Here is a 20,251-nt window from a genome sequence, read left to right as displayed (position 1 = left end):
ACGTCTCAAAGCACTTTATAGTCATTTTGAAGTGTAGTCACTGTTGTAATGTGGGAAACGCGGCAGCCAATTTGTGCACAGTAAGCTCCCACACACAGCAATGTGATAATGACCAGATAAACTGTTTTTGTGATGTTGATTGAGGGATAAATATTGGCCAGGACACCGGGGATAACTCCCCTGCTCTTCTTCAAAATAGTGCCAAGGTTTCTGTTACGCCCACCTGAGAGGGCAGACGGGACCTCGGTTTAACGTCTCATCCGAAAATTTTACTTTTAGGGGCATGTAGTTCTGTGTCTGGGGCTATTGGGGGCACCTGGGTCCTGCGAATACAGGAAAATTGGGCAGGAAGGAGGGCATGGCCATGACGGAGTCCAACCGATTCTCTTGTATGTGGTCTTCCTACAAACCCCGGTACAGAAACAGGGAGAACTTGGCTGTGATTCTGTCAGTTGCAGCCACTATGGGTTTGCATTCGTGCAAAACTGGGGGGGGAAAGTAGGGAGCCATACATTGAACTCAAACCCACTCACAGGGCAGTGCTCACCAGCCTCCCACTGCCACAATAATTTCTCACGATTGAAAATAGCTGACAAGATAGTCAGTGCTTTTCAGTCATGTGAGTGGTGTCACAGTGGGCTGCTAAAGTTCGTTTGAACTCTAAAAGCTAACAGCTATTAGTGGGACTTCACACCAGCTGCTATCATTTAGCCTTGCTAATCTTCTCCCATCCCTTCTCCAATGAAAGTGCTAACTCCTTGCCGAGCTATGGTTCAAAGAGCAATGGTTACCCTCTGGCCACGTGACCATTATTTATGCACAAACCTTGACATTGAGCACTGGCATCCTTTTCCAACTGTCAAGGCATCACAACGCCACCCTGTTCTCAGCCAACATCCGCACCACAACTATAACCGTTTCCCTCTCCCCTAACCCCGAGGCACTGAGCTCATTTGCAGTGCTTGACCATCATGGGCTTTGGTCTCACTCTGGAAAGTGAGCAAATAATCGAGATTAATACTTTGGTGCGGTGCTGAGGGATGTTAATCCGAAGCTCTGTCCGTCTGTTCAGGTGGATGTAAAAGACCCCAAAGGAAAGCTGGAGAATTCTTAACCAATGTTACTTCCTCAACCTACACCAGCAAAACAGATTAACTGGCCATTTAGCTCATTGCTGTTTGTGGGACCTTGCTGTGTGCAAGTTGGCTGCTGCGTTTGCCTACATAATGAGAATGACGACACTTTCAAAAAAATGGTTGATTCAGTGACTATGAAATGCTTTGGTACATCCCCAGGATGTGAAAGGCACTATATGAATGCAGGTTTTTCTTTCACTCTTACCACCATGGGTGAGATCAGCTAACTCCGCAGAGTCTGGGACCTTCCTTGTCTGTGCGGCTCAGCTTGGCACTGGATAAACCCAGTGAGCTATCACAGAGCACTGACAATTGGCTCCAAGCAGCTAACGCCCATCTTCCTGGTGCAAGACCACCACTTCCAGGTGATCTTTGATAGGCGATTGGCTGAAAGCATTTCCTGCAGTTACTGGAAGCCATAGTTTGTTCAATCTAATGATAACTGAAGAGTAGCAGCGACTTGGAAAAGCTGCTTCATCAGTAATAAGAAAGAAAGACTTGCATTTATATAGCGCCTTTCACGACCACCGGACGTCTCAAAGCGCTTTACAGCCAATGAAGTCGTTTTTGGAGTGTAGTCACTGTTGTAATGTGGGAAACACGGCAGCCAACTTACGCACAAGCAAGCTCCCACAAACTGCAATGTGATAATGACCAGATAATCTATTTTTATTACGTTGATTGAGAGATAAATATTATCCAGGACACCGGGGATAACTCTCCTGCTCTTCTTGAAATAGTGCCCTGGGATCTTTTACGTCCACCTGAGAGGGCAGGCGGGGCCTCGGTTTGACATCACATCCGAAAGAGCCTTAGCACTGCACTGGATTTTATGTGCTGCAGTCCCTGGAGTGGGACTTGAACCCACAACCTTCTGACTCAGAGGCGAGGGTGCTACCCACTGAGCCACAGCTGACAAATAGGACAGGTTAAAGCATCTGGGAGCGTGCGGCTAACACAGCTTTGCAGTTTTAGCCATGCTCATGTTTTTGGTGCTAGACAATGTGGTGCTAGACAAGGTGCTGAGTCACACCTGGGATTTGTCCCGTGACAATGTCTCTGGCCTAAAGTATGTCTGGGGAATAATGGTAACCAAACTGGCATGGCCACTTTGCTTGACAAGCTACAGGCACTGCATGGGGCAGTGCCCAAACCTGGTGCCCAGGCATCATTCCCCTCCCCAACATAAACTAATGTTCTCAGCACAGTGCCCACCACAGTCACTGGGCTTGGGGAATGAGGGGGCCCATTTCCTAAGCAACTGAAAAAGCAAAAGACGTGGCTTTGAAAAAGAAGTTACATGTGTGATATCTTGAGACACACAGCTACACAAACACACATACTTACAAGATGGCTCCTAACAGAACTGTGATCACATGACCTTGCCACGGGACCTTTTATTGTTATGACATCAGCAGTTGTTATTACATAAGTAGTCCATTAGATGGAGCTCTATTACAACATAGAAACATAGAAACATAGAAAATAGGTGCAGGAGTAGGCCATTCGGCCCTTCTAGCCTGCACCGCCATTCAATGAGTTCATGGCTGAACATGCAACTTCAGTACCCCATTCCTGCTTTCTCGCCATAACCCTTGATCACCCTAGTAGTAAGGACTTCATCTAATATATTTGAATATATTTAGTGAATTGGCCTCAACAACTTTCTGTGGTAGAGAATTCCACAGGTTCACCACTCTCTGGGTGAAGAAGTTTCTCCTCATCTCGGTCTAAATGGCTTCCCCCTTATCCTTAGACTGTGTCCCCTGGTTCTGGACTTCCCCAACATTGGGAACATTCTTCCTGCATCTAACCTGTCTAACCCCGTCAGAATTTTAAACGTTTCTATGAGGTCCCCTCTCATTCTTCTGAACTCCAGTGAATACAAGCCCAGTTGATCCAGTCTTCCTTGATAGGTCAGTCCCGCCATCCCGGGAATCAGTCTGGTGAACCTTCGCTGCATCCCTCAATAGCAAGAATGTCCTTCCTCAGGTTAGGAGACCAAAACTGTACACAATACTCCAGGTGTGGCCTCACTAATGCCCTGTACAACTGTAGTAACACCTCCCTGCCCCTGTACTCAAATCCCCTCGCTATGAAGGCCAACATGCCATTTGCTTTCTTAACCGCCTGCTGTACCTGCATGCCAACCTTCAATGACTGATGTACCATGACACCCAGGTCTCTTTGCACCTCCCCTTTTCCTAATCTGTCACCATTCAGATAATAGTCTGTCTCTCTGTTTTTACCACCAAAGTGGATAACCTCACATTTATCCACATTATACTTCATCTGCCATGCATTTGCCCACTCACCTAACCTATCCAAGTCGCTCTGCAGCCTCATAGCATCCTCCTCGCAGCTCACACTGCCACCCAACTTAGTGTCATCCGCAAATTTGGAGATACTACATTTAATCCCCTCGTCTAAATCATTAATATACAGTGTAAACAGCTGGGGCCCCAGCACAGAACCTTGCGGTACCCCACGAGTCACTGCCTGCCATTCTGAAAAGTCCCCATTTACTCCTACTCTTTGCTTCCTGTCTGACAACCAGTTCTCAATCCATGTCAGCACACTACCCCCAATCCCATGTGCTTTAACTTTGCACATTAATTTCTTGTGTGGGACCTTGTCGAAAGCCTTCTGAAAGTCCAAATATACCACATCAACTGGTTCTCCCTTGTCCACTCTACTGGAAACATCCTCAAAAAATTCCAGAAGATTTGTCAAGCATGATTTCCCTTTCACAAATCCATGCTGACTTGGACCTATCATATCACCTCTTTCCAAATGCACTTCTATGACATCCTTAATAATTGATTCCATCATTTTACCCACTACCGATGTCAGGCTGACCGGTCTATAATTCCCTGTTTTCTCTCTCCCTCCTTTTTTAAAAAGTGGGGTTACATTGGCTACCCTCCACTCCATAGGAACTGATCCAGAGTCAATGGAATGTTGGAAAATGACTGTCAATGCATCCACTATTTCCAAGGCCACCTCCTTAAGTACTCTGGGATGCAGTCCATCAGGCCCTGGGGATTTATCGGCCTTCAATCCCATCAATTTCCCCAACACAATTTCCCGACTAATAAGGATTTCCCTCAGTTCCTCCTCCTTACTAGACCCCCCCGACCCCTTTTATATCCGGAAGGTTGTTTGTGTCCTCCTCAGTGAATACCGAACCAAAGTACTTGTTCAATTGGTCCGCCATTTCTTTGTTCCCCGTTATGACTTCCCCTGATTCTGACTGCAGGGGACCTACGTTTGTCTTTACTAACTTTTTTCTCTTTACATATCTATAGAAACTTTTGCAATCCGTCTTAATGTTCCCTGCAAGCTTCTTCTCGTACTCCATTTTCCCTGCCCTAATCAAACCCTTTGTCCTCCTCTGCTGAGTTCTAAATTTCTCCCAGTCCCCGGGTTCGCTGCTATTTCTGGCCAATTTGTATGCCACTTCCTTGGCTTTAATACTATCCCTGATTTCCCTTGATAGCCACGGTTGAGCCACTTTCCCTTTTTTATTTTTACGCCAGACAGGAATGTACAATTGTTGTAGTTCATTCATGCGGTCTCTAAATGTCTGCCATTGCCCATCCACAGTCAACCCCTTCAGTATCATTCGCCAATCTATCCTAGCCAATTCACGCCTCATACCTTCAAAGTTACCCTTCTTTAAGTTCTGGACCATGGTCTCTGAATTAACTGTTTCATTCTCCATCCTAATGCAGAATTCCACCATATTATGGTCACTCTTCCCCAAGGGGCCTCGCACAATGAGATTGCTAATTAATCCTCTCTCATTACACAACACCCAGTCTAAGATGGCCTCCCCCCTAGTTGGTTCCTCGACATATTGGTCTAAAAAACCATCCCTTATGCACTCCAGGAAATCCTCCTCCACCGTATTGCTTCCAGTTTGGTTAACCCAATCTATGTGCATATTAAAGTCACCCATTATAACTGCTGCACCTTTATTGCATGCACCCCTAATTTCCTGTTTGATGCCCTCCCCAACATCACTACTACTGTTTGGAGGTCTGTACACAACTCCCACTAACGTTTTTTGCCCTTTGGTATTCTGCATGTACGAGTTATTAAAATATAATGAAGTTGGAGCTGGCCCAATCATCTCCCCAAGCGGGACAGGGCTCTTATGCTTCAGGGGCCATATATGGTCTTGCCCCCTCCCCAACAGAATTTCATTGAGTTCAAATAAAACACTGAAAGCTCTCCTAAACCTAGCATTGTCAGCTTGACTACACAATGTTAAGAAATGCAAATATTTACATTGTTCTGTTTGTTATTTTACCAATTTAATAGTCAACTATAGAATTGTATTTTAAACTCCATTACATGATCAGACACAGGAACTGCATTTAAGCTTATGCTTTTATTAATGTTCCTACAACTTGCATTTATAAAGCACTTTTAATGCAGTAAAATGTCCCAAAGCGCTTCCACACAGCGTAATCAGACAACAAAAAATGATCCTACAGCATAATTTCAAGGCAATCTTGCAGAAGCGTATAGAAAATAGTTTCTCCCAGTTACTGACTAATGCCGACATGCAGCTGGTTCAATATAAAATAATTTACAAGCCAAAGGCTCAATGAATCGTCACTATATCAGATGGGATTGAATAAGATACAGTGAGTCACAATGTGATGCTAAATCACATGACACAATTTACATATGTCTGGTAACGTTAAACGATAAAGGCCAATGAAAATTAAAGCTCCTATGTTGTGTTTACATGAGATTACAGAAGCCCCATTTTTGAGCAGAAATATACTCCAACACTTGTGTCAACAAAATAATAAGGAACCATCCCCATTGCCTTACCCTTCACTAAATATTTAGGCTTCACGTTTATAGCGTCAGAGGATGTTACAGCACAGACACAGAGCATTCGGTCCAGCAAGTCTGCACCAATGTTCTCTGTGTTGGATATAATTCCCCCAAAGTACTCAGAATCATTGTATTTTACATGTTCTACTGAACAAAACAAATCATCATCATTGAAAATCAATGGTACCTTGCCACTGGCTAAATTTGACATTGGCCATTACAGATAGCATCCTGTCACATGGAGAATGTGGAAGATTTCAGATGAGCCAGGCATAGCTTGCAATTGTTGGCAGGACTGGGGAGCACATGGACATGCTGTAAGAAGATTTTGAAGATGTGGAACTGATTCATGGGGAGGGAAATCTGGACAATGTTGGAGAGGACAACAGCGATTCCAGAGATACAGGAAGGCGGGAAGTGAAGCACACAAGAGGGAAATCTCAGATATGAAGTGAGCCACGGGTCTCAGATATATATAAAGGGCGAGAAGGCTCTTGGAGCCATTGAAAGGGCATGAAGTGTAGGTAGGGTCCTTCAAGATTCCTCTTCTTACTCTGTAGCTCTAGGACTTTTCTTGCTTGTTCCCTTGTATCTGACACACACCCCACATCCATCCGTGCATCTCTGAGGTCTAGCCTAATTCTGGCATATTATTCAACTCTGCAGCCACAGGGTAAGATTTTTAAAATTATTTTGTTTCAAACTCAGATCTCTTACCTTTCCACATCCTCCTTCGATAGAACTGGGAGTTTGCTGGATGTGTGTTCCATTCAGGGCTGTTCCATTCAGTGTCTCTAATGGGGGGTGAATGTCCGCAGCAAGGCTGCCACACACATTCTTCTTGCTTTCATAAACTACTCTTGTCTTAGTCTTGTAACAGGACTCCCATCCGCAGATCTTAACACAGCTCGGATAGAATTGTGGATACTGAAATCCTTCAGGAAAAAATACAAAGCAGAGAACGTGTTAGCTAAAATATTAAATACTGATTGTAAAGAATGTCACTGTTACCAATTACTTTCCATTTTTTTGTGCTTCAAATTACCTCCACTTTCACCCAATACTTTCCCTTGCCAGTGGTGGCATCTCATGCTGGGATACAGTTAATTGGGTGGTTGTAATCCTCTAGTAATTTGTCCATGTTGGCATTCTTCATGTGTGTCTCTGGATAGTAAGTGTTGGCAACCTATTCAACTTGGTCCTAACAACCAAGATTAACTATGTCCTCCAATTATGTTCAAGTCCCACTCCAGAGACTTGAGCACCAAAATCCAAAGAATCTTAAAATGAGACAGGGTCTATCAATTCATTCCTTGTTCAAACCATGTATTGGTCATGTATATACTTTTGGGATCACTAGCCACTAGATGGCATCACTGTTGGAGGCCATTGGGCTGCACGCATGTGTGTGCAGCCCAAGTATAAAAGGCCAGCCATTTTGTATATTAGTTACTTTGGGCCTTACTAAAGCAGAGCCAAGGTGATACCTCTTGGAGTTAAACATTACTCAGTCTAACAGTTATTGTACACAACATTTGGCAACGAGGCAACAAGAACCTTTACATGCAAAAATTAGCACAATTGGATTGTTGGAGCGATTCATGGAAGGAGAAGATTGGGCAGACTTTGTGAGTCGTTTGAGCCAGTTCTTCGGGACCAACAAAATGGAGGAGTTCGGTGACACAGATTGGCGCCGGGTGGTGTTCCTCACGGTTTGCGGTCCAACAATTTATGGTCTGATAAAGAATCTACTCCTGCCTGTGAGTCTAACAGAGAAGACGTACGAAGAATTGTGTAACTGGTACAGGACCACCTTCAGCCAGACAAAGGCATCATCATCTCGAGATACAGATTTTACACGCACGTTCGCTCAGAGGGCCACAATGCGGCGGAATTCGTTGCTGACCCGAGACGTCTAGCGGGACCATGTAAGTTTGGGGCTTTGTTGGCAAACATGCTGTGGGACTTCTTTGTAATCGGCATCAACCACGAGGTGATCCTGCGTAAACTACTGGCGGTGGAGACGTTGGACTTGAACAGGGCCATCACAATTGCTCAGTCATGCATGACGATGGATAGAAGTCTAAAGCAGTTATCAGTGAAAAATCAAAACTCGGCAAGTACTGTAAATGCGATTGATTCAGCATTCGGCAGAGCGGCACATGGCAGGGCCTACCCGACTGCGTACGCGAAACCTGTGGCTGCCCAAAGTCCGCCAGCGGGAGTGCATCCGATTTCTCTGTGTTGGCGTTGTGGCGGAAATCACCAGCACCAGCAGTGCTGATTTAAATAATATAGTTGCAAAGGCTGTCTGAGAGTGGGACATCTCCAGCGCAAGTGTCCGCAGATGAGCAAGCGTGCTGCGACACACCCCATGGAGGATGATGGTCAGACTAGCGCAGAGATCTGGATACGCAATCTGAGATACCGAAGGAGGAAGTGTATGGACTGCACTCGTTCCTAACTAAGAGCAAACCGATAATGATCAACGTGAAATTTAATGGAGTGCCGGTATCGATGGAACTGGACACGGGGGTGAGTCAATCGATAATGAGCCAGAGGGCATTTGACAAGCTGTGGGATACTAAGGCTGTGAGGCCCAGGCTGAGTCCAGTCAATGCCAAGTTGCACATGTACACCAAAGAACTCATAACGGTGATTGGCAGTGCCACAATTAAAGTGTTGTATGACGGTGCAGTTCACGAGTTACTGCTATGGGTTGTCCCAGGCAATGGTCCAATGCCGTGCGGCAGGAACTGGCTTGAAAAAATCAGATGCGATTGGAAGGACATCAAGGCATTGTCGTCGGAGAAAGATACATGTGCCCAAGTACTAAGCAAGTTCCCCTTGCTGTTCGAACCAGACATCGGCAACTTCACTGGAGCCAAGGTGCAGATCCATGTGGACTCAGATGCAAGACCCACTGCCCATCATAAAGCTCTGTTTATGATGAGGGAGAAGATCGAAATCGAACTGAACAGACTCCAGTGTGAAGGGATCATATCACCGGTTGAAATTAATGAATGGGGCAGTCCCATTGTTCCTGTGCTAAAAATTGATGGCACAGTCAGAATCTGTGGAGACGACAAGGCTACGATCAACAGGGTTTCAAAACAAGATCAGTACCCATTACCGAAGGCTGATGACTTCTTTGCACTGCTAGCTGGGGGGGAAATCGTTCACCAAACTGGACTTGACGTTGGCCTACATGAAACAGGAGCTGGTCGAAACCTCGAAAAGACTTACGTGCATTAACGCGCATAAAGGACTGTTTATTTATCACAGGTGCCCTTTTGGGATTCGCTCGGCTGCAGCAATATTTCAGAGGAACATGGAGAGTCTACTGAAGTCCGTTCCCAGAACCGTCGTGTTCCAAGATGACATCCTGATCACAGGTCGTGACTCCGAGGAACAGCTGAACAACCTAGAAGAGGTTCTACATCGTCTGAACAAAGTGGGACTCAGACTGAAATGCTCGAAGTGCATCTTCATGGCACCAGAGGTCGAAATCCTGGGGAGGAAAATTGTTGCTGATGGCATCAGGCCCACGGACGTGAAAACCAAGGCCATCAAGAATGCACCCAAGCCGCAGAATTAGACAGAGCTGCGTTCGTTCCTGGGTCTACTCAATGACTTCGGTAACTTCCTACCTAAATTGAGCACCTTATTAGAACCACTGCACATGCTGCTAAGAAAAGGCAACAACTGGGTGTGGGGTGCGTCTCAAGACAGAGCTTTTGAGAAAGCCATTAATCTGCTTTGCTCTAACAAGCTGCTGGTACATTATGACCCGTGTAAACATTTAGTATTGGCCTGTGATGCTTTGTCATATGGAATTGGTTGCGTACTCCAACAAGTTAATGAGTCGGGTAAACTTCAACCAGTCGCGTATGCTTCAAAAAGTTGCCTAAAGCGGACATGGTAGAGAAAGACTAGCCTGTGTGTATGGCATTAAAAAGATGCATCAGTACCTGTTTGGTCTTCGGTTTGAACTGGAGACAGATCACAAGCTGCTCATTTCACTGTTCTCTGAAAACAAAGGTATCAATACCAATGTTTCATCCCACATCCAGAGGTGGGAGTTGACATTATCCACTTATGATTATGTCATTCGCCATAGATCTAGCACCGAGAATTGTGCCGATGCTTTGAGCCGTCTGCCGTTGCCCACACTAGAGGTGGAAATGCCACAACCGGCGAACCTATTGTTAGTCACGGATGCTTTTGAGAGTGAAGGAACCCCTGTCACGGTTCAACAAGTTAAGACCTGGACCAGCCAGGACCCGATTTTATCGGTGGTGAATAGTTGCATCCTCAAAGGTGATTGGTCTGCCATACCCAAGCAAATGTGCGAGAAGACCAAACCTTACATTCCTCGCAAAGACGAACTGTCTATTCAGTCGGATTGTATACTGTGGGGCAATCGTGTTGTTATGCCCAAGAAAGGGAAAGAGAAATTTGTACATGAGCTATATTGCACACATCCTGGCATTGTAATGATGAAAGCCATCGCCAGGTCTCATGTATGGTGGCTGGGAATTGACTCTGAGCTGGAATTATGTGTGCATCAGTGCAACACTTGCATGCAGCTCAGCAAAGCACCAGCAGAATCGCCGCTGAGTCTGTGGCCGTGGCCGTCCAAACCATTGTCCAGGATCCACATAGACTTTGCAGGTCGCTTCCTGGGGAAGGTGTTTTTAGTTGTGGTGGATGCATATTCGAAGTGGATAGAGAGTATAATCAGGTCATCCAGAACATCCACAGCTACATTGAGAATCTCAGTGTCATGTTCACAACACATGGTCTGCCTGACATCGTTGTTAGTGACAACGGATCGTGCTTCACCAGTCAGGAGTTTCAAGAGTTCATGAAACTCAATGGTATCAAACATGTAAGGTCAGCACCGTTCAAACCTGCACCCAATGGGCAAGCAGAACGTGCTGTCCAAATCATAAAGCAGAGTATGAAGTGAGTAACCCAAGGGTCACTGCAGACCTGCTTGTCATGCATACTGCTTAGTTACAACAGGACAAGACCACACACGCTTCCCGGGGTCTTGCCTGCTGAACTAATGATGAAGGGAGGTCTTAAGACCAAGCTATCTCTTGTACACCCTGACTTGAATAATCATGTTGAATATAGAAGACAAAGTCAGCAAGGGTATCACGATCGCGCAACTGTGTCACGCGATATTTCTGTAAATGATCCTGTATATGTTCTGAATTATGATCAGGGTCCCAAGTGGATCGCTGGTACTGTCATTGTCATGGCCAAGGAGGGCAACAGAGTATTTATTGTCAAGCTCAAACATGTGCAAACATGCAGGAAACATATGGATCAGACAAAGCTGCGGCACACAGACGAACCGGAACAGTCGGAGGAAGAGACAATCGACGACCAACCAATCTACCCCCAGTCATCAGAGGACTCAGTGGTCATCAGTGAATCGGGACTTTCAATCACTGACATGGTCAATGAAAATGGACTTTCAATCCTTGACATGGCCATTGCCACTCCCACCAGGTCAGCCACCCAGCCACCAGTCACAACAGACTCTGAACACTCACCCAAGGCTGGAGTTGAACTGAGACGGTCAATCCGGGAATGTAAAACACTGGACCGTCTCAATTTGTAAAAGACTGTGTTAATATCTCAGAGTGGGGTATTGTCATCTATGTACTTTTGGGATCACTAGCCACTAGATGGCATCACTGTTGGAGGCCATTGGGCTGCACGCACATGTGTGCAGCCCAAGTATAAAAGGCCAGCCATTTTGTATATTAGTTACTTTGGGACGAGCCCAGCCGGCTGAGCGGCCCCCGGCCTGCGAGCACCATCGGAGCAGGCCGGGGAGTGGAAGGAGCAGCGTGGCGGTGTACCACTCCAGGGAGCAGCACGTGTTGGAGCAGGAGAGCAACGGCAGTGAAAAGGGACGCCACCAAGGTCCAGGTCGGTGATTGGAGCGTGGGCAGGTACAGCAGGAGCGGCGAGGTCGGGGCGAAGGAGCGGCGAGAGATTGTAGAGGGAAGTGATCGGGGCCCAGGAGAGGCGAGAGTTCGGGGCCCAGAAGAGGCGAGGGCCCAGGGGCAGCACGGGCCCAGCCCACACTGCGATATGTGTGCGCACTGGGTCCGTGCAGCAGAGCTGGTCTCTAGTCGTCCTGGTTAACCCTTGCCACTGGACCAAGACCTAGCTCTGTCAAGCCCGTGTGGTGGCTGGTGTGAAATGGTCACCACATGTTAAAAAAATCTGTGCACAGCCATCTTCCACCCTCCAAGATTTAGTCCGGACCTGGAATTTTAGGTCCATCATTGAAACACCTGTGAACTTTTTGTCGTGGAAGCAAGTCATCCTCGATTCAAGGGACTGCCGATGATGATGATGATAATAAAGCAGAGCCAAGGTCATACCTCTTGGAGTTAAACAGTCTCACAGTTATTGCATACACAACAGTATCATTGCACCATTATGAATTCCACTCAATTATTTAATCTCCTCAGGAAAAGCTCTGTGGTCACAACTTTTAAAAAACACTTTTCTCATTTCAAACAAACAAGCCTTGTTCCGATCAGGGCCATTTCTGGTCCACAAAAAAATTTGTTATTCACAGATACACACAGGGGGCCCAAGTTTCCACAAGAAAAAAAACGGGCGCCAATCCTCGGTATTCTCCACCTACCTGCAGGTCCTCTGGCCCTCGGCGCAGCCAGCATGAGCTGTGGGGGGGCGGAGCCAGGTCCCTGCGCTGAAAACAGTGCCGGGACCTCTGCACATGCGCGCTACAGTCGGCACGCAAGTGCAGTAGCTCCAGGCGCCGAACTGTGTGGGAGGGGCCCGAAGCACGCAGCCCCTAGCCCTGGCCCAATGGCCTCACTGGAGCTGCGTGAATGAGGCTCCCCGCCCGACCAGACCCTACACTCGCTCCCCGCCGACCAGACCCTACCCGACCCGACACCCGCTCTCCCCCCCGCCCCGCCCCGACCCGACACCCGAGACCCGCTCCCCGCTCCCCCGCTCCCCTCCTCCCCTCCCCCCCTCCCCCCTCTCTCTCTCTCTCTCTCTCTCCCTCCCTCCCCCTCTCTCTCTCTCTCTCTCTCTCTCTCTCTCTCCCCCCTCCCTCTCTCTCTCTCTCTCCCCCCCCCTCTCTCTCTCTCTCTCTCTCTCCCCCTCCCCCTCCCGCTCAGCGGCACGAACGGCTGCAGCATTCTCCCTGGCTGAAGCACTTTCACACAGGTAGGAAGATGGTTTATTTAATCTTTTCTTGGCTTATAAATGTTTATTCAGGTTGGATTTATTTGTATAATATTTGTAGAAGTATAAATAAGGATTTATTGTCAAATTTAATGACTTCCCTTCCCCCCCCCCCCTCCCACCTCGTTCTGGACGCCTAATTTGTAACCTGTGCCTGATTTTTTTAATGTGTAGAACAGGTTTTTTCAGTTCTACAAAAATCTTCACTTGCTCCATTCTACTTTAGTTTGGAGTACGTTTTCACTGTGGAAACTTTCAAATCAGGCGTCAGTGGCCGGACACGCCCCCTTTTGAAGAAAAAATTCTGTTCTAAACTAGAACTGTTCTACCTGACTAGAACTGCAGAAAAAAAAATATGGAGAATTGCGATTTCTAAAATAGTCCGTTCTCCACCAGTTGCTCCTAAAAATCAGGCGCGAATCATGTGGAAACTTGGGCCCAGGGTATCTACAAAAATTGCCTGCACAAAACAATTGCACAGATACGTTGCTCAGGGCCACAGTGCAAAGAATGAGTTGTTGCAAGGCCACAGCTAAATATAACCTCAGACATTTAAACTTAAAAAAATGAGCATCACAGAGACAATATTCTCAAAGATGTCCTACAGGATAGAATTAACATCAGTAAGAAAGAAGTTAGCCCAAGGGCCTCCGACATTAGCCACACAGTAAATCCAGAGGTGCAACACCAACTGCAAGCCAAGAATACTTCACCATTTTGCAACATAGTGCACTGGCAAAAGAGGTTCTGGGCCTTTTAGTGCCCTCTTAGTGCTAACGTAATAGAACTGCAAGACTAAGGGAGCAGGACGGAGCCAGAGGCATATTGGGCCCAAGTTTTGGGCCGCGCCTAGAACGGCGCAGACCCGACCTGGATGCCCGTTTTTCGCGCCACAAAGTGCACCTAAAAAATACCTACCAATTCTCCGGCTCCCTGCTGGTCCTCTGGAGCTGGGCGCGGCGCAACACGAGCTGTGGGGGGGCGGAGCCAGGTCCCTGCGCTGAAAACAGTGCCGGGACCTCTGCACAGGCGCGCTACAGTGGGCACGCAAGGGCAGTAGCTCCAGGCGCCCAAAACTGTGTGGGAAGGGCCCGAAACACGCATCCCCTAGCCCTGGCCCAATGGCCTCACTGGGGCTGCGTGGATCAGGCTGCACCTCCCACACCCAGCTCCTGCTTCCTCCCGACCCGACTCCACCCGCCTCCCGCCCCCCCCCGGAGCGGACCTGACCCGCGCGCGCCCCCTGTGAACCGGACCTGACCCGACCCGTTCTCCCCCCCTCCCACCCCAACCCGACCTGTGCTCCCCCCCCCGACCCGACCCCCACTGGACTCCGGACCCGACGCAATGCCACCTACCTGTAAATCCGGTGCTGGGGGCGGGCCCCGCCCGAAGTCTTGGGCCCGGCCCGTTCAGCCTCCCTCTCCTTTCTCCTCTCCCTTCTCTCACTCCTCCCCCTCCCTCCCTTCTCCCCCTCCCTCCCTTCTCCTGCCCCCCCTCTCTCTCCCCCCCCACCCCCCACCCCCTCCCCTCGCCCCCTTCTGAAAAAAAAAATCTGTTCCAAAATGAAACTGTTCTAACTGACTAGAACTGGAGCAAACTAAATGCCGAGAATTGCAATTTCTAAGATACTCCATTCTAAACGAAAAAAACAGGAGCAACTCAGGCCGAAACTTGGCCCCATTGATTCACCTCCTGATCTCTCCAGTAACAGCTTGAATCATATATAATGATACAGCCCAGAAGGAAGCCATTCGCCCACTGTGCCTGTGCCAGCAATTCATTGACTAAAAACAGCCATTGTTCTGCTTAACATATTGGTTTTTGACAGGCTCAGATGCCCCACTAATTAAAAACCAATCAGCATGTTTTGCGCAACAGATAGTGGATTTTGATTGGCTAAATTGTCCCATTATTTAAAAATCTAGCCAATCAAAATTGACTCATCAATCTGGAATACTTCTGAATCCAGAGAAATGTCAAGAAAAGGGCATTTAAAACAACATAGCTGGATTGAAGAGAAACCCATCATCTTTATAACGCTTGCTTACCCCACAGTAATATTGACAAGAAATAACATTCTATTAAATTCCGCATCTGTCCTCACAAGAGCAGGGAGCACTGAACCACACATACACTAAGTATTATAACCTAAGTATTATAGCCCGGCATATACCTCACCCTACCATTACCATCAAGCTGGGGACCAACCCTGGTTCAATGAGGAGTGCAGAAGAGCATGCCAGGAGCAGCACCAGGCATACCTAAAAATGAGGTACCAACCTGGGAAAGCTGCAACACAGGACTCATCATCATCATAGGCAGTCCCTCAGTATCGAGGAAGACTTGCTTCCACTCTTAGCATGAGTTCTTAGATGGCTGTACAGTCCAATACGAGAACCACAGTCTCTGTCACAGGTCGGACAGATAGTCGTTGAGGGAAAGGTTGGGCAGGGAGCCTAGTTTGCCGCACGCTCCTTCCGCTGCCTACACTTGATTTCAGCACGCTCTCGGCGACGATACTCGAGGAGCTCAGCGCCCTCCCGGATGCACTTCTTCCACTTAGGGCGGTCTATGGCCAAGGACTCCCAGATGTCAGTGGGAATGTCGCACTTTGTCAGGGAGGCTTGTAACGTTTCCTCTGCCCACCTTTGGCTGATTCCGGAGATGAGGGGGTTACCTTATGATGATAGGTTGAGTAGACTGGGTCTTTACTCGTTGGAGTTCAGAAGGATGAGGGGTGATCTTATAGAAACATTTAAAATAATGAAAGGGATAGACAAGATAGATGTAGAGAGGTTGTTTCCACTGGTCGGGGAGACTAGAACTAGGGGGCATAGCCTCAAAATACGGGGGAGCCAATTTAAAACCGAGTTGAGAAGGAATTTCTTCTCCCAGAGGGTTGTGAATCTGTGGAATTCTCTGCCCAAGGAAGCAGTTGAGGCTAGCTCATTGAATGTATTCAAGTCACGGATAGATAGATTTTTAACCAATAAGGGAATTAAGGGTTACGGGGAGAGGGCGGGTAAGTGGAGCTGAGTCCACGGCCAGATCAGCCATGATCTTGTTGAATGGCGGAGCAGGCTCGAGGGGCTAGATGGCCTACTCCTGTTCCTAATTCTTATGCTTGCCGTGGACGAGTTCCAAGTAGAGCGCTTGCTTTGGGAGTCTCGTGTCTGGCATGCGGACAATGTGGCCTGCCCAACGGAGCTGATCAAGTGTGGTCAGTGCTTCAATGCTGGGGATGTTGGTTTGTGCATCTGTCCTCCCAGGGGATTTGCAGGATCTTGCAGAGACATCGCAAGTTCCTGCACACAGGACTACATGTATGCTGAACAGCGGAAGCAGCATACTATAGACAGACTTAAGCGATCCCACAATCAATGGATCAGATCATTTATTGCCCACCCCTGGGATCAAAATCCTGGAAGTCCCACCCTAACAGCACTGTGGGAGTACCTTCAACACACGGACTGCAGCGGTTCAAGAAGGAGGCTCACTACCACCACATAAAACATTATGACGGGATTGGACAGGTTAGATGCAGGAAGAATGTTCCCGATGTTGGGGAAGTCCAGAATCGGGGGTCACAGTCTAAGGATAAGGGGTAAGCCATTTAGGACCGAGATGAGGAGAAACTTCTTCACTCAGACAATTGTGAACCTGTGGAATTCTCTACCACAGAAAGTTGTTGAAGCCAGTTCGTTAGACATATTCAAAAGAAAGTTAGGTGTGGCCCTTATGACTAAAGGGATCAAGGGGTATGGAGAGAAAGCAGCAATGGGGTATTAAAGTTGCATGATCAGCCAGGATCATATTGAATGGTGGTGCAGGCTCGAAGGGCCAAATGGCCTACTCCTGCACCTATTTTCTATGTTTCAAGGACAATTAGGGATGGGCAATAAATGCTGGCACTGCTAGCATTGGCCACATCCTAAGAATGAATACAAAAAATAATAAAGGTGTTGCCCAAGGTCTCTGAGAGCTTGCTCACAAGGTGTGACTATACTTGTGTAATTATCATGAAACTTTAAGGAATTCTATCTGAGCCCAGTGCTTTTTGATGGGTTGGGATGGGGTGGGGAAGGCCTTCCAGTAGCTCACTGTGGTATGGGAAATTAGTGAGAAGATCTGTTACAAGTTCAGAAAGCATACTTTGGGCTGGAAATTCACCAGGTTTTTTGGCGGTATTTTGCCGTTTTGGGCGGGAAAATGGTGCGGCGGGAAATTCCTTGAAGTCTTGCACCGGTGGTTTTGAAATACCGCTGGGGAGCGGACCGCCGGCGTGTATGACTGGACAAAGCGCTTTGGCCTGATATTTGGCTCAGTGGTGACCCGTAGATAGGACCAAGAAAACCGCCAGGGAAAAATCTGCGTTGCAGCCCTTGGAACGGGAAAGTATGAAGACCTGCAAAAACAGTAAGTTAAAGTTTTCAGTTTTTAATTCTATTGCAGCGATTTGCTAGAAAAGGGTCTTGTGAATGTTTTGTGATTTTTTTTTTATTGTTTGGAAATTTTTTGTGCGTGTTTTCCGCCTCTCGAGGCTCAACTTGCAGCGGTCGCGGCCTCAGAGAAAAATTGCGGAAAATTTGCGGTTTGCGCCGTGGATCCTCGTGCAACACCGATTTTTTCTGCCGGACGCATTTTTTCACGAATGTTCGGCCTGGAAATCATAGCGGGATCAAAGCGGCTTTTTTTGGGCGGCAAAAAATGGTATGACCCGAAACCGAATTTCTAGCTCTTTATGTTTGTGTGTTGGCTCGATAGGTGTTTGCAAACGTGTATTAATTGCACAACTAGTGGATTATAAAATTGTACCAACATAATGCCCTGAACATCACAGTCATCAACTGCACGAGGTATTACTTAGTTGGAATTTTGACTCCCGGCAACTTGGGACGCCGGGATCAATGGATGTAAATTTAAAAGTCTGAAGCTTAATGCGGTAGGAACACTCCAAACCACAGCCGCACTGAATGAGCAACTTCGCTGCCAGTCCAACAGCATGTTTCCGACTCACCAGAAGGGGCAATCAATAAATTGCTTGGATTGAACATTGTCATTTCCATTTAAAATAATGCAAGGTTTCTGCCAAAATTTAAACATAAGTAAATAGATATACTACGGCAAGAAAATTACAATAAATTAGGATGCTAGTCTTCGACCGCATTTCAGAAAACCGCATTGTGCCAGCATTCTGCCCACATTGATAAAAACCACATTAAACCCAAATCTTTACCACAGTAAACAAACCGAGATTTAAACACCTCGAACAGAACCTGGAAGGTATTCAAGTACATCGGCACTAAAACTGTGATTCCAAATTCTTATGTACTCATTGCTGCTAGATGGATAATCAAACACAGGACACTGGAGGGGAAGCAGGGTGGCACAGGGATATGGTAACCTGGCATGCTTGTGATTGCCCACACACATTGTGACCTAGCCACAATGGTCAGGCTCTGTACGGACATCAAGCACTTGCTCCCAGCCGGCAAATTCTCACTCACCCCCGCATCCTGGCAGCTGGTTAGAGAGCTGCACTGGTAGGGGCTAGGAGAAGGTCACTGGCCATCCTCTCAGCCAGAGGAATATACGGTGTGAGGAGAACATAAACAAGGCACGGGGAGAAAAATAAAGGCCAAATTCAGCAAGCCTTTGCTCGGGAATGACTAGGTTCGGAGTGTTGGAGCTACAGTGTTTCAGGTACGCAGTCTTGCTGAAATTTGCCGATAAATACTTTCCACAATTTTTAAATCGGGGTATTGGATTTGACAGAATATTGGCTACGTGTCTATGTACACAGGGCACACACAACAGTTCTCTCTTGTTGATTCTACCACTCCAGGGTGAGCGGCTAAACATTGAATACGAAACAAGAACAAATTATGCAATGTTTGTTTTCCAACTGTACTGTAAAGTGCACAGAACCCTGAGAGTTGATGCTCTGCAGCTGGGGGTGAATTCTGGAGGCAATGGAAACCAGGTAGATTCAGAAAAACTGGAATTCCCCCCAGTTCTAATCAGTCTGGACCAGACACACAGTTTGCCAATCTGTGTTGTCCTGCAGATGTATGATACCAGTCTGTTTGCCATGCCAAAAGCACCCACCGCTAGTGTTCATACTCCATTGTTTATTACAAGACACTAGACAGGCATTAGGACCCTGTGGGAGTTATTCACAGTTGCTGTAAACATTCTGGTTCATGCTGGTTTTGGGATACCATTTTGTGAGTTGCTGTAAAGGACACAGTAAGTTACATTACCCCTGTTTCAGTTAGTCTGTTTATTTACGTACACAACATAATTTGGTGATGAGGATGAATCAAATTAACCTCCCCCCTCCCCGCCCGCCTTTCCTCTCCACAGCCCAGGGCCCTCCAATTTCATGGCCGAGATGGATAAAAAGTTTTTCTATATACATCACGGCGAGTGGGTTAGACGGCGACAACGTAACACCAGATCGCTACCGTGCAATACTTATCCACTGTCTTGGCACTGAAGGTGAACGTATCTTTGGTCAAATCGAAGACACAGAGTCCTACGACTTAGTGGTAAGCGCCTTAGAGAAATATTTTGGGCCAAAGAAAAGTATCATGATGGAGAGATACAATTTTCATCAAAGTGGGCAAAGGAATGGTGAATCAATCAAACAGAACATCATTTCATTAACTGAACTGGCCGCTACATGTAACTCTGCAGCACTAAGAGGAAACGATTAAGGATCAAATTATTGAGAAAACAACGATCCCCTGCATTTGGGAACACTTGTTAATGGAGGATGACAAATTGACATTGGACAAAACAACTAATTTGGCCATCCAAATCAAATCAGCGCTTTCCGATTCAAAAGCGATCAGATCCCCTGCTCCCCCTTGTGCAGCAGACTGCAGCTACAGCCCATGTGCAAGGCATTCGTCCAAAGCAGAAATCACAGCAGAGACCCAGGACTAGTAATAAGCCACCCACTACGGAGCGCGGGACTAACTTCCATTGCTTTAACTGTGGGG

The 20,251-nt window shown here is 47.1% G+C and overlaps 1 protein-coding gene across 2 annotated transcripts in view; it reads right to left on the bottom strand.

Moving 5' to 3' along the window:
• Positions 1-20,251, bottom strand: part of LOC139233774 (thyroid hormone receptor alpha) — a 483,608-nt gene that overhangs the window by 154,498 nt on the left and 308,859 nt on the right. For both annotated transcript variants that reach the window (XM_070864283.1, XM_070864282.1), the window contains exon 3: positions 6,708-6,925. In XM_070864283.1, coding sequence (XP_070720384.1) covers positions 6,708-6,760 — 53 coding nt within the window. In that variant the 5' untranslated portion in view covers positions 6,761-6,925. The remainder of the gene's footprint in view (positions 1-6,707; positions 6,926-20,251) is intronic.

The sequence above is a fragment of the Pristiophorus japonicus genome, chromosome 21, assembly GCF_044704955.1.
Source record: "Pristiophorus japonicus isolate sPriJap1 chromosome 21, sPriJap1.hap1, whole genome shotgun sequence".
Classification (NCBI taxonomy): Eukaryota; Metazoa; Chordata; class Chondrichthyes; family Pristiophoridae; genus Pristiophorus; species Pristiophorus japonicus.
This window is presented reverse-complemented; position numbering and strand designations above follow the sequence as displayed.